Source organism: Salvelinus alpinus, chromosome 11 (genome assembly GCF_045679555.1).
Source record: "Salvelinus alpinus chromosome 11, SLU_Salpinus.1, whole genome shotgun sequence".
NCBI lineage: Eukaryota > Metazoa > Chordata > Actinopteri > Salmoniformes > Salmonidae > Salvelinus > Salvelinus alpinus.
Window position 1 is genome coordinate 44,686,736 of NC_092096.1, and position 15,494 is coordinate 44,702,229.

General features: G+C 40.3%; 1 protein-coding gene across 2 annotated transcripts in view; it reads left to right on the forward strand.

Moving 5' to 3' along the window:
• The first annotated feature begins 2,416 nt into the window (after window positions 1–2,416).
• Window positions 2,417–15,494, forward strand: part of LOC139534240 (adhesion G protein-coupled receptor A3-like) — a 64,796-nt gene continuing 51,718 nt past the window's right edge. The window contains exons 1-2 of one of the 2 annotated variants that reach the window (XM_071333199.1): window positions 3,613–3,726; window positions 7,722–7,798. In XM_071333199.1, coding sequence (XP_071189300.1) covers window positions 7,767–7,798 — 32 coding nt within the window. In that variant the 5' untranslated portion in view covers window positions 3,613–3,726; window positions 7,722–7,766. Of the gene's footprint in view, window positions 3,727–7,721; window positions 7,799–15,494 lie in introns of both variants that reach the window. The other variant, XM_071333198.1, reaches the window with a different exon arrangement.

A 15,494-nucleotide genomic window follows, 5' to 3' on the forward strand; every position in this document is an offset into this window, starting at 1 on the left:
GGGCACGTGTCAAGGGGCCCTGACACCCCATTGATTTTGTTAGGCCCTCTCACGCAGATATCATTAACATGGCATAAGTCATGGCAAAATGTGTAGAATTGTAGGAAATTAGCTTTAAAACTGCAAAAATGTCTCTCCGCCCCATGGCTTAATTGTTAGAATTGCAGGAAATTAGCTTTAAAATGAATACATTTTCTCTCCCTGCCCGATGGCTAAATTTTTAGAGCGGCAGAAAACTTTATTTAAAACTGCAAAAATAATTATCTAGGCCATGGCAAAATGAGTAGAATTGCATGAAATTTGTTATAAAATTGCAAAATTCTCTCCGCCCCACTGCAAAATGTGTAGAACTGCAGAAAGCATGCTTAAAACGGCTCTATTTTCTCTAAACCCAATGGCCAAATGTGTAGAATTGCTGTAAATTAACTTTAAAACATACATTTTTGCCTGCTTGGTGGGGAGGCTCCCCAAACAAATCTAGTTTAGGGCCCCCAAAAGCTAAAGCCGTCCCTGCTGTAGCCTATAGGTTGTCAGCAGTTGTGTAGGCTACTTCTTGCACTTGGCCAGAGAATCTCATCTCGGGGACTCATGAAGAAATTATCACGTGGACAGTTTGACTACCGCCGGCGCCAGATAAACTATTGTTACATACCCTCGATTTGATAAGGGAATGTTGCCGCGCCCCATGCAAAGTTCGGGAACATGGTTTCAGTATCGTTCTATGCAAACAATTCCATTCAGTGCTGTTGGTTCTATTTGCCTACATGTAAAAAAGTCAATTATCTTGTCAAATATTGAATTGTCAAGCAAGTAAGAATTGGTACGTAGACTCGGAGCTCTTCACTCTTCCTTGTTCACGATCGATGACGTGAGCTAGCGCTGGACAAATTCTATTTGTAGGCTACAATAAAGATGTAGCCTAGTAAAAAAAGGATAGTGGTTAGATGAGGCTAATGTAGGCATATGTATCTGTGAACCTGCACATTGCTCATTAATCACTTGTTACCTGTCCTGCACCCTGGCTGAATTCGATTTTTGAAATAATATTTTCATAAATGCATGAAGTTATATTTTACTTCACAAATGTGCTCATATGAGTTAATTTATTAAAAAAATAACCCAGAGAATGAAATGACATCTTGAATCTTTGGCATGTGACTAGTCCTGTGCGCTTTATTGGGAGATTACAATCTACTAATCAAATTACCAGTCAATGCTAGCCATTACAGACATTCATTGGACTATAGTGACAATTTGCATAGTGTAATATAATAGAGATCAATCCTTCATCTGGAGAATTTAGTTTATTCATTTTACATTAGTCATATAACATTATTTCATGGATTTGGTGTATTATGTAACCTTATTTTGGTCTCTTTTCAGTCAATATTGAAGGCCACCCAAAATAAACCGCCCCTCTAAATAACTTTTATTGTGTCATCCTAAAGTAATCCTTGTTTTTTCTTCATGAAGAAGGAAAATCTATTACTACAATGACTGTGGTCCGTATGTTTGCACACAGCCTTCTTTTAGTGGACGTCAAAGCCCTGTGCGATCCTGAAATGAAGACTAATGGAAGTAAAAGCTGTGCAGCCCCTGGGTATGAAGTTTCCTGAGATGACTGAGAGGTTACGCTGCTTGTCTGTCAGTCACTCTTCTAAAACCAAGCTGCTCAATTGACCTGAACATAGCAAATATGAGGAAAGACGGGCGGACGGACAGCGTCTGGCAACCCAACTCTACTAAAATGTATTTATTTCGTTTCTATGGGCCCTTACATGTCAATAGTGTTATACAAGGGTATTGTAGTACTGCATATTTGAATTATTGTATGGTCTCTTCCTGTCTGACTGACTCTGGCTTTTCATGGCGATTGCCCATTACAAGGCTAGCCTGAACTTGTTTGAGAAGTGAAAAGAGGGCTTTGTGTGAAGGCACCTAGGAAGAGAGGAGATACTGGATGCACTAGAAGAGAGAAGGGGTGCATTGCAACGGGTTACTTTAATCACATTTGAAAATGAAATAATTGTTTAATTTTCTTGGCCACCTTGTTATCAAAGTAGACATGTGTAGCTAGGTAGATATGTGTGGTTATGCTATTATTACACTAGTAACAACAATGTAGTATTGTTATATTGTTACATACCATTTAAAAAAAAAATGCTGTTACAATGTTGTTACTGTATTTATTGCAGTATTACTAGTATAGTATGTGTTACCAAATACATTTTATCAAAGTCATCTGCCAAAAAATCTGGTCGACAACAGTATGTAAATACTAACTGGGCAACATTTCCAAATCAACAAGTTTGCTCAGTTTCAGGAACGCTCAAAAGTTCATTGACCAATACTGGACAATATTTTCCATGAAATGTAAGAACATTTCCGACCTATCAACTGCATCAAGAGAGGTTGTTTGCTGTATAACTGCTGATATAAGTGCATCATTATGCTTTTACTAGACAGTATCGTCTTATTTATTTGGGATTTAAAGGTAGATCAAACGTAAACCTGCTCAGAGAGAATCGGAGAAAGAGGCGGTCTATATGGAGTGACGTCAGGGGGTGGAATTGCAACATGGAGCCAAGGGCACGACTGTGGGAGAAGAGTTCTCAATGGAAAGAAAGCCAATGAATACTTTCAGAGAGAGACGTGGACGCTCCAATTGAAAGTCAAGGACAGCAATTCTGGATATTTACTCAAACTTGGAAGGGACCCACTTTAACTCATATTTAAACACAAGATGACTGACTAACTCGGAGTGGGATTATGTTTCTTTCGTTTTTTTAGGAGATGTCCCATGATTTCATTTTGCACCAACAACTGGAGTCGATGGGCGCCACTAAAGTGAAAAGTTGCTTACAGTTGTTTTAGTTAGTTGTAATGCTATTTAAGTGTACCAGTCTACGTCTCTCGGGATGAGTTCTCTTAAGGAGAAAGTTTTTAAAGCTAAGGCGTGATCAAATTTCCTGAAATTAGAGTGTGTTATCTTGGGATGACTGCAGCTGTCTCTTGGTGGAGTAGGCAAATTCCCAATTAGATCCGCGCTATTGGCAACAAAGAACATATTTTCTCTAACGCTGAAGTTTCATTGTGTAACCCTGAAAAATCGTTACAATTACAAGTGAACAGTTGTTTTTAATTTTTTCGGGAAGGCTGAAAAGACCTTATGACGAAATGGAATTGTGAATCGTGTCGTTTGGCAAACAAAGGATGTACAGACCCTCTCTCGGATTGATTGACGCTGAACACATACATCGAAACCTTTGCAAGAAATGGAGGAGGGAATCCAAATCCACATTATAGTGGACAAGATGTTTGCAACATGACTAAAACTGTCCGGGTATTCTGAGGGACGTTTTGGCTCACCCTATTTCCAGAAAGAACCAGGCCAATTTATACTACACACACAATTCCCTGCCTCCTGCGCTACTTGATATTAATATATTATTTTCTTTGCCAATGCTACAGTAGCCTAATTATCTTGGAATATATTTTGAAAATGAGGTTATGTGCGGTTGCTTTGTTGCAATTGTTATTTGTTTTGCTACTCGGAGGCGATGGCTCTGCGGTATCATCTGACTGTAAATCATATGATGAACGTTCAAAAAGCGCAGGGAAAAGCACACCGTCAGTGGCCACGGCGGATAGGAAAGTGGTCTGCAGTAATATGGAACTCCATCAGGTGTTACCCCCGGACTCCTTCCCCAACAGAACAGTCACTTTGTAAGTATAGATCAATAGGCCTGTCTGGCATCAACAAAATAATGACGATGCTGTCCCCTTGTTTGGAACAGCTTGGGGTTACAGAAAGAACCATGCTGCCAAATATTTGCCTTGTTCATTACCTGCAATTTATTCTGTCTGTCGGCCTGTGTTTTGAGAAACTTATTCAACTTATTCAAAGCCTAACACAATATTTATTTGTATTTTTACTTATGACTATTGATAAGTGATGGTCTGAGGTCATGCATAATTCTTCCAATAGTCTATAGCCAACTATATATATATTTGGTTCTAGTCTGATCTTGTTGGGGTTAATCACTCAAATCTGTTGATGATTTCAGCTACTGACATACAAATACTGTCCATTACAGCTCAAATATAGTTACCATGTCCATAACAAAGGACTTGTGTCAAAGATGCTGAGGTCACTATTTGTAGCTGTATTGCCACCTCCACATCCGTCCCTTGTCAGCTGCATACAATAATAGTATCCTTTACATATAAATGGGTATGTAACAGATGTCAATGGCATGTCACACTATAATCTAGTCCTGTATGATGGAAATGTCTTAGACCAAAATACCTTTTCATAATTGTAAATGCAGTATATAATTGTACGGCATCCAAAGGGTATTTATGTAGGCTTAAGTCGTCTGCATGCTTCCCAGCCGAAAGAGTTAGGAACAGTTCCTGCATGTATTATGATGCCATTTTTGACGTTTTTGTTCCTTTTTGGACGAAGGCAGAGGTTTTTTTCGGATGTCCGGTTGCACACATTTTTTTCTCTCGAGAGGCAAGCCAACGTCGGTAGCCAGAGTCTACGCCCTCTTGTTGGCGATTGGTCAACAGTAGGTCTTCTTCAATGAAGTGCCTGTGGTCATTCATTGAGAGACAACTCGTCCTCATGCAAAATCTTTCACTTGAGAAACACCACCAAACATCATAGTCAGATGCAAAATTGCGCAACTAATATCTCCTCTGCAAAAGCGTCAAAATTAATGACAGATTTCTTAAGTTATCTTAGTGTAATTCTGACTATTTTGAGGAAATGAAAAAATGCTGCGCTATCTTAAAATGGACTAACAGCACCACCATTCAAAATGTTCAAGCGGTCTTTTACGGGAGTATGCTAGCACTTCAGCCAAACTTTATCATGCTGAAACCTTAAGCCAGGGGCGGACTGGGACAATTTGTTTTCATCCAGGCCCCATTAGCTAGATAATAATAATTTTGTGTCCCCCCAAAAAAGTGTTAGACAGACCCACTAGGATGAAATTGGACCAGTCCATCTGGCATTTGCCTGTAATGCCAGATGGCCAGTCCGCCCCTGGGCTAAGCAAAAACATGCAGTGAGCGTTATCGTTGAACACATGTAATGTGTGGTTGGCAACAGTTTTGTATCTCATTTCATTGCCACAACATATGTGATACATGCAGTTGTTTGTGTAATGCAACCACACTGTGCATACCATTAAACCACCGCAACCTATTTCACATGCAGTCGCCCCAATGGAGACAAGACTGAAGCAGTGTTTTTGAGTGTACACAAGCCAAGAACATCAGTTCCTTGCACCAGTACTCTACCATTGGCTTGGAATGGCCTATAAGATGGAAACAGCACAGACTTTGTATCTGCACTGTTCTTCATTCATCAAGTAAATGTGTTTTGTAACATTTTTTGAGGACATTGTTAAAAGTAGTCCTTGTGCATAGACTGTTGCTTTTCCCGCATACTTTTTAAGTTCTTTCCTCAAGGATTCTTTTGCTACTTTGACTTGGCCTGACGTTGGTTATGTAAGTGACTGATTGAGATATTATTACCTCCGTCATGGTATGTGATATTTCTGTATGCGTTAAAATAGGCTGAACTGCTTGGAGGGCCATCATTTTGTTCGGCCCGACAGTGATTGATTGGGAAGGGAAACATATTCCTCATGTCTTGAGCATTGAACCAAGCTCCGTGATTCAAGGTCTGAAAGATGGCCACCGCAGAACAAGAGGGATGATTAAGTTCTCAGGCATTCCTATGGGTTTCCCACTAAACTTCCCATATGTCTCTCAATGTTTTTGTCAACAGATTTCAGGAATAATGATGGGTAGGTCTTCAGGGTTTCAAGGTCTCCGTCAAATAGACCCGCTGCAACTCTGTCCAAATTAGTGACCATGAGACTGTGCTCTTCTTTTAACCGCTACATTTGGGGGGTGTTTATTTACGGCCTGTAAAATCGCCAGGCCTCTCCCGAAGATGTGGTGGTCTATGGGCTGGTTTACAACCTCTCTTGGTGTCCTGCCGATGGGTTGACAGCGGTCTGGACGAGTGAAATTTTTATGTAGTTATATATCAGGATTAGAGGTCGATCGATGGCCGATTTAATTAGGGACAATTTCAAGTTTTCATAACAATTGGTAATCAGCCGTTTTGGACGCTGATTATGGCCGATTACATTGCAATCCATGAGGAAATTGTGTGGCAGGCTGACCACCTGTTACGCGAGTACCGCGTCAAAAAACCTTGTGGCTGCAAAGAGCCAAGGTATGTTGCTAGCTAGCATTAAACTCATCTTATAAAAAACTATCAATATTCACATAATCACTAGTTAACTACACATGGTTGATGATATTACTAGGTTAACTAGCTTGTCCTGTGTTGCATATAATCAATGCGGTGCCTGTTAATTTATCATCGAATCACAGCCTACTTCAACTTTGCCAAACGGGTGATGATTTAACAAAAGCGCATTCGTGAAAAAAGCACATTTGTTGCACAAATGTACCTAACCATAAACATCAATGCATTTCTTAAAATCGATACACAGAAGTATATATTTTTACACCTGCATATTTAGTTAAAATCAATGCATGTTAGCAGGCTATTAACTAAGGAAATTGTCACTTCTCTTGCGTTCAGTGCACGCAGAGTCAGGATAAATGCAACAGTTTGGGCCGCCTGGCTCGTTGCGAACTGTGTTTCTTCCTAACAAAGACCATCATTAATTTGCCAGAATTTTACATAATTATGACATAACATTGAAGGTTGCGCACTGTAACAGCAATATTTAGACTTGGGGTTGCCACCCATTCGACAAAATACGGAATGGTTCCGTATTTCACTGAAAGAATAAACGTTTTGTTTTCAAAATGATAGTTTCCGGATTTGACCATATTAATGACCAAACGCTCGTATTTCTTTGTGTTTATTATAATTAAGTCTATGATTTGATATTTGATAGAGCAGTCTGACTGAGCGGTGGTAGGCAGCAGCAGGCTCGTAAGCATTCATTCAAACAGCACTTTACTGCGTTTGCCAGCAGCTCTTAGCAATGCTTGAAGCACAACGCTGTTTATGCCTTCAAGCCTATCAACTCCCGAGATTAGGCTGGTAATACTAAAGTACCTATAAGAACATCCAACTGTCAGGTCTATGAAATACAAATGGTATAGAGAGAAATAGTTGATGTGTCATAATTCCTATAATAACGACAGCCTAAACTTCTTAAATGGGAATATTGAGGAACTGCGAATATTGAACCACCAGCTTTCATATGTTCTCATGTTCTGAGCAAGGAACTTAAACGTTAGCTTTTTTACGTGGCACATATTGCACTTTTACTTTCTTCCTGCAACACTGTTTTTGCATTATTTAAACCAAATTGAACATGTTTCATTATTTACATTTTATTTGAGACTAAATAGATTTTATTTATGTATTATATTAAGTTAAAATAATAGGGCTCGTTGTTCATTTAGTATTGTTGTAATTGTCATTATTACAAATATATATAAAAATCGTCCGATTAATTGGTATCGGGTTTTTTTGGTCCTCAATCGATATCGGCGTTGAAAAATCATAATCGGTCGACCTCTAATCAGGATATTCTTTTTGAAGATGTATAGTTTTGATGGTACCACTATTATTTTTGCTCTAGTTGGCTGTACCTGCACCCAAAATCCAGTTTTTTCCTTTAAAGCTTGTTCTCCATCTTCTTTTTAAATAGGGAGATGACTTGTTTTCAGCACCTTTATTTCTATGACTGATCAAAATGCTTTCTTGTCCATCTGCAGCAGAAATAAGGTGAGCAATATGTTTCAAACATCGAATCGCAATGAAATCACAGTATCGAATCGCAATACATATACATTATCTTCAGAAAGTATTTAGACCCTGGATTTTTTCAAAATTTTGTTACGTTAAAATTTATAAAATAAAAATCCTCAGCAATCTACACACAATACCCCATAAGGACAAAGCGAAAACAGGTTTATTGAAATGTTTGCAAAATAATAAAAAATGTAAAACAGAAATACCTTATTTACATAAGTATTCAGATCCCTTTGCTATGAGACTTTAAATTAATCTCAGGTGAATCCTGTTTCTATTGATCATCCTTGAGATGTTTCTACAACTTGATTGGAGTCCACCTATGGTAAATTCAATTGATTAGACATGATTGGAAAGGCACACATCTGTCTTTATAAGGTCCCACAGATGACAGTGGAATTGTCTGTAGAGCTCCAAAACAGGATTGTGTCGAGGCACAGAAAAATGTTTGCAGCATTGAAGGTCGCCAAGAACACCATGGCCTCCATCATTCTTAAATGGAAGAAGTTTGGAACCATCACTACTCTTCCTAGAGCTGGCCTCCGGGCAAAACTGAGCAATCTGGGAAGAAGGGCCTTGGTCAGGGAGGTGACCAAGAATCCAATGGTCACTTTGACAGAGCTCTAGCATTCCTTTGTGGAGATGGGAGAATCTTCCAGAAGGACAACTATCTCTGCAGCACTTCATCAATCAGGCCTTTATGGTAGAGTGGCCAGACGGAAGCCACTCCTCAGTAAAAGGCATATGATAGCCCGCTTTGAGTTTGCCAAAAGGCACCTAAAGACTCTCAGACCACGAGAAACATGATTCTCTGGTCTGGTGAAACCAAGCTGTGCAGCACCGCTCCTCATCCAACCTGACAGACTTTGAGAGGTTCTGCAGAGAAGGATGGGAGAAACTCCCCAAATACAGGTGTGCAAAACTTTTAGCATCATACCGAAGAAGACTTGAGGCTGTAATCACTGCCAAAGGTGCTTCAACAAAGTACTGAGTAAAGGGTCTGAATAATTATGTAAATGTGATATTTCCGTTTCTATTTTTAATACATTTGCAAAAATGTCAAAAAAACTGTTTTTATTTGTCATTATGGGGTATTGTGTATAGATTGAGTAAAGAAAACAATTGAATCAATTTTAGAATAAGGCTGTAACGTAACAAAATGTGTAAAAAGTCAAGGGGTCTGAATACTTTCCGAATGCACTGTAGAATCGTGAGAATCACAATATATATTGTATCAGCACTTGAGTGTCTTGATAATATTGTATCATTCCTGGTAATTCCTAGCACTAGTCTGGACACAGTGGGACTGGACTGGCCCGATCACAGTCAGAGTCCCTGCTGCTCTGCCCGACCTTCCCTGACCCTGAAAATCAACCACTTCCCCCTACCTGGACACTGTAGGTCCCAGACTTTTTTGCTCTGTGAGAGCAACAAATTCACTCTGCCCTCCTGGCCCTGAAAGCTAAAGTTGGGAGGAGAGAAAGCGCCACAAGCAAAGTTGATATTGTAGGAAATCCAACCTTAATCTAAAACATTTGGATAGTATTCTGTTTACTGATCAATTGACTGCCAATAAGAGTTTTTTAACTTCTCGTTAAGCACACCCCAGAAAATGATTGTTTTTTATGGCCTTTTCAACTTTTCCCCAGTGAATTTACTATGTCAAGATATCCTATGACAGACAAACCATTGTGGTAAATACATTTTTCTGTCACATCACCACCATTATCTCAGGGCAATCTTTTTTTTAAATCTAGAGTTACCTCTGACTTGTGAAGATAATGGACGTTTCTGGACAGAGTTCACACAATCTTATCTAGCCTTAACTCCTAAACCACAGGTCTGGGGTCTGACAAACCAGCATAGCATGTTCTAAATGTGTTAATTTGGGGCATCGTTGCCATGGGGTCCCTTTCCAGACTTGTTATTTGGTACATTTTAAATAGTCTATTGACACGCCTGCTTCTCTGCAAATTAAAGACCTGGTCCGATGCAGTGATTCAACTTGTGTAATTAGAGGCCATTAATCATAATCGACCTTCCCTCACTTTGACCCACACACTTCCTGTTTCCTGTCTGGAGTGAAACTGAGCACTTCTCTGAATGAAACAAAGTAACTAAGACAAGTTGGACATTTTCTTGAATCATCAACAAAAATCTTCTAGACATTTTGGTTGGTGTAACTAATCCCTCCAATTTTAGAACAATGTTAGTTGGCCATCGTTTGAAATTCAAATCCTCGGAAGACTTTGATTGGCTTAAGTCAAGCTCCTTTGTGCTTCTAGGGAAAGTATTTGGCGACCCTGTTGTGGAATGCATCCAGTTCTCCAGCGTGGTTCTCTCTGGGTTCAGGCTGCTGAATGCATGTCTGTGAAGAAAGGATGAGTGCTGCATTCCCAGCATTTGCATTCCAACTGATACTGCATGCCAAAGTAATCCAAGAGGAAATGACAAATGCGTTGACACAACCAGCTCTGTCAGAAAAGACTTGTGCAACATCAACCCTGGTGCGTTGATAACCTTTGCACCCTTTCATCCGCATAGTGGGCTAATTTCAGGTGTGTCGTGTGAAGAAGTATATATGCGCAGCTGCATGTGTGTGAGGCTCAACCTGTTCATGTTTCACCCTATATTAGCACGGCCTCTGTTGAACCATATTCTTGGTGTACAGCAACAGTAGAGCTCATATTTCTTCGAGAGGCTTGTTGAGTGTCATTTGGATCCTTCCCAGCAGGCACCTGGGCTTGACTATGTGGCCCAGCGCACACCCTAGAGTCCACCTCCACCAAGGAGTGTGGGATTGATGTCAGGAAGAGACAGGGATTTCCTCGTAGTGCATGAAAAGCAGTGTAATTTGACGACACAGTCAAGAGGACTAATTGCACGGTTCGTGGCAGGGAATCATGGGGGACGGCCTGGTATGCATCCAGTTTCCTGAAGACTTAACCTGCAGTGAATGCCATTGGGCCATGTTTTTAGAATGGAGTAGCTTACTCAGAATAGTTTGACTTGAGACTTGATGTAAAATACGTTTATATTAGAATGTAAAACATATGAACAAGACAAGTGCTGTGACAATACCAGTATCGCAATTTTTTTCCATGTCAAAAATGAAAACATGAATGAGACCCAACACTTTGGTCCTTTAAAAACCTGCTGTATGTAAATATTTTGCTATAGCATGGAAAATAAATACATGTGACTCTGGATGACAACATGTTCGTTTCCCACATTAGGGCTGTTTTCCTTAAGAAGTTAAATCCACTTTATTTCCCTTGCCAAGATACCAATGAGTATCACGGTACTGGTATCGTCCCAGCCCTAGCAAAGACAAGTACTTTATAGGCCTACAGATGCACACACCACATTCTCTTACCTCTATATTTGATATTGTCTTTTCAATTTGATTGAGCCGAATTTCAAATTGCTGTGGAATCTGAAGGTAGAATACTTTCTGTCGTTGGTTTGGTTCGTTTAGCTGTTCCTACATGAAAAAGCGAAGTTGGCGGGCCGGCAGCCTTTTGAAGTGCTTGTGGAACTAGTACTCGGTACTACGCTGTCATGCATGCCCGGTGGCTAGAAAGGTTTGTTTTGCTATTCAGGCAAGCATTTGGGTTAAAGCAACGCTCCCCGTGTTTTTTCCTTTGCTGTTGTGTGATGCTTGGAGAAGATAACGAAATCCCAAAGGCCATTCACTGACTGGCGATTGAGTGTTCACAGCCAGGCAGCTCACGGTCTCTCATTACGCACTCAGACCTGTTGAGCATTTGGTTTGCCAGACCATACTTGGGTCTCAAGTTGATTTCAAGGCTAGGCTATACATTTTGTCTTATGTATGTGCGTCTGAATTTCCGTATAAGGACATGGGCCTTCCTGTTTGTCTATCTGGAAGGCCCCAGTTCTTGGTTTCTATTCATTTGGCTGTCAGCCCAGTATTTTGATGTTGGCGCCGTGTATACCATGCACCTAAAGGAGTTGTAAGGTGACCATTTTCTATACCTTCTTATACCGTGGCTTACTGTAATTGAAAGGGGATATTTTCAGCTTATAACTATGGGAGAGTGACACAGCATAGTCGGTGTTTGAATGACAAGTGTCTTTTTTCAGCTCTGCCCTAACAAAAGTTCATTCTTTCAAAGACGAGGCCTTTGTCTTCCAAATGGGAGACAGTGTTCAGGCCTTAATTTTGTGGAAGGCGCTTCCAGGTCATAACTTAATTAAGCAATAATCAATCGCAAATTTCATATAGTGTCCTTATGGTCTCCAACGCTACATTTGACCCTTATGTCTGTATCAGTTACTTTTGATGAATGTTCATAGTTTTCCCGTTCACTAAGCTCACATTGATATCCCTTTCATAAAGACGTTTTTCCTCCGACTTTATCCTACCGCCAACTTTACCATACCGCCAACTTTTTTCCGCTTTTTCCTTATATCTGAAAGGTATTACCAGTATCAAAGCCAAAACGATAATTGGGTAAACTTCTGCTTACGGCTTGGTATGATACGTATTCGTAATGCTGAGGCGGCAGTGGCACGCACTACTCTCTTAAACTCTTAATGGTTGCTAAGCAGCACCCGTTAACCATCCTCCTGCCATTTTCTAAACTTTGCGAGGCACGCCACTTCTCCCATCTCTCCGCATAGCCCACCACTAAGCATGCACTGTTTCCTTAACCACACCTGGATGGATCCATATCACTGAATGACGGAAATATTGGAATAAAGTAGACTTAATGCAATTGAAGGCCTGCATCAAATTGTTGCTTACTGAAACTGCCAAAGTCATCCAATCGTTGTAATTCATTCTAAGCAATAGCCTACGTGTGTGGTCAATGCCACCGCGCTACTTTGAGACAAGCGTGGGGTACATGTCTTGATAAATCAATCAATGTCAGCTTTTTGTTTTCACTGAATGTTAGCTTAGTTGAGGCGAGTACTGCTCACAGTCATCTTGTCTAGTTGACTCATTTATTAGAACCTTTTGCCAGCATGTTATGTAGTTTAACAAGTGGATTATTATTTACATTTTTTTGCTCTTCACTCGCAGTGGCTTAGTAGCGTAGGCCTACTCCCAACCAAAAGCCTGTGACTTCACTGACTTGTCTCAGTCAATGTGACTCTGTTTCACTGAATCCCCATCTGTATAGGCTGTTTAGTTAATTGGTTTCTGTCTGGGCAAATAAGTGGAGGTGGTATAGCTCGTCTATTTGTTGGCTCGTCTATCACTGATCAGAAACATTTAGCGTGCAATCATGTAGCCCAAATCAAGTGTGGGCTTCTTATTTTGCTCGATTGCAGGCTTCTTATTTCACTCGATTGCCTATAGGCAACTCCAAAAGCCAGCGGAGGTTGTGAAATATGAACACGAGACTTGCATGTTTTTGAAAATAGGATTGCTATTCTTTTCTATCGATATCATGGTGACGATGCTCTCAATGTAAGAGCCTGTCCCTGCTCACTAACAAAGTGGCGTGAGGGTAGGAAAGAGATGACATGTGGATCAAAAAAGCTTGGGCTCTGTTTTCAAAATATATTTCAACACTTTATTCCACACGTTCCCGTGACACAAGTTAAAAAAAAATTTAAATATTATTTTATATTCTTACTACAAAATGTGTGTTGGCTGTGTTCAGGGTAGGTGTGTCTTGTCTGTTTTAATGAACAAAATAATGAACTATTGATTTCATTCATTTGGACGTAACAAACTCAATATGCCATTCTATTCTTTTGAAAATACATTTTTATTAGTCTTATGTTTCTTAGGACCTGCCTAGACGAAGTAATAATGGATTTGTTTTTGACAGTGTATATTCAATTGATTTCATAAAATAGACGCCCACCCACATCTGATCACTGCTACTACCACTCAATGCCGGCATGTACACTGGAGGTGTAACAAGGCATATGCAGGTAAGAATGTGGTAAAAATGTGCCTGTTTGTAAGGGGGTCATTGCCTGAAAAAAAAAATATATATATATATTTTTATGCAGTCAAACTTCTACCCCTGTGTTTCTAAAGGGTTATGTCTCAAGTGTTGAGAGAGCACCAGTTGACTTTGATTGCCTACTGCCTTTGAGGGGGTTGTATAGTGGTTGGCTTTTTTTCTCAATCCCTGGTTAACTTTGTGCTAATAACCTGAGGCTGGAGCAATTCAAAGGCTGGATTTTCTCATGCAAAAAGAGTGCAAACTTAGCTTCAAGACTGAGAGGCCCCGTCTGGGAAAGAATAACTGTAATATAGATTGTGTTTTTGTCTTTGAATTATTTGCTTCACTCCAAGAGCATGCAAAGAACAGAATTATCACAATGGAGATGGTTGGGTTTGACGGCAAAGTTTGTGTGATCATAGGCTACAATTCATGTGATTTTTCAGTCCCTAGTACATTAGTGCATATTACATGAGATTTGTCTGGATCCCACTGCTCTTTTGTTCCTGGCTCTTGCTCAAGGCGGTTTTATCTTTGTGTCAAGATAAGGGTGGTTCCCCTCCTCTGCCCCTGAGCCCTGAGGAATTTACCAGTGCAGACGCTCAGGAAGCTAGTAGTCAAATGTGAGACGGAGACAACCTACAGGTGGTGCTGATATCAGATGCTAAGTACGCTTCTAGTGACACCCCGAATGCAGACGCTCCGAACGCAGACGTGTAGACGCTCCGAATGCAGACGTGTAGACGCTCCGAATGCAGACGTGTAGACGCTCCCAGATGTGTAGAAGCTCCCAGACGCGTAGACGCTCCCAGAGGCAAACGTAAACTGAGAAGCAGACACTTGCCTCTAGGCACTTGCACTCTGCAGATCAAACACATTGTCAATTGGTCAAAGGTGTCTAGACTGCCAAAAGATTGTCCACCTTTCCTGGATATGGTTCTTCAGTGCTTGATTCGTCTACCTATTGAGAATCAATACATGGTGTAGTAGCTGGCTACATTCACTTTTGAAATTGTATTTTTATTTATTTATTTAACCTCTATTTAACTAGGCATGTCAGGCTCAGTCAGGCTGAAATGGCCCAGTCTATAGGCCTACTTCTTTGCCGTGCTTCACATCTATTCTACAGCTTTCCATCTATTCTTTACAACATCTATTCTTTACATCTATTCTACAACTTTACAACATCTATTCTTTACATCTATTCTACAGCTTTACATCTATTCTACAGCTTTACAACATATATTATTTACAACATCTATTCTACAGCTTTACAACACCTATTCTTTACAACATATATTCTTCGTTGTAGGCTCCTATATGTATCTACAATGCAGAACCCTTATCCCAATGAATATGTGAATGGTATGAGTGCTCAGACGGCAGAACTATAAACACGCATTGTTCAGAGGTCGTAGTTTATGGTAAACTATATATACAGGTTTCTTTGCAGTCGTGCAAGCTAAGCAGTTCCCCTCGCACTGAGGTCACACACCAGTCAGGATGAGGAGGAGGGAGGGAGGGTGGAATGGAGGAAGGAGGGACACAAGGAGGGAGAGGAGGAAGAGAGGGAAGGGAGAACAGAGCTCATGACTCTCAGGAGAAGCCTCTTACACAGATTTATTTTGACAGTTGGAGAGTCACAAGGTTGGAAGTGCATATTTATCCAGACGGACTTGAATAATTCCTAAGAGTGTGTGTGTTTTGTAATATAGCTGTTATGTCTTTAATTCTGAATA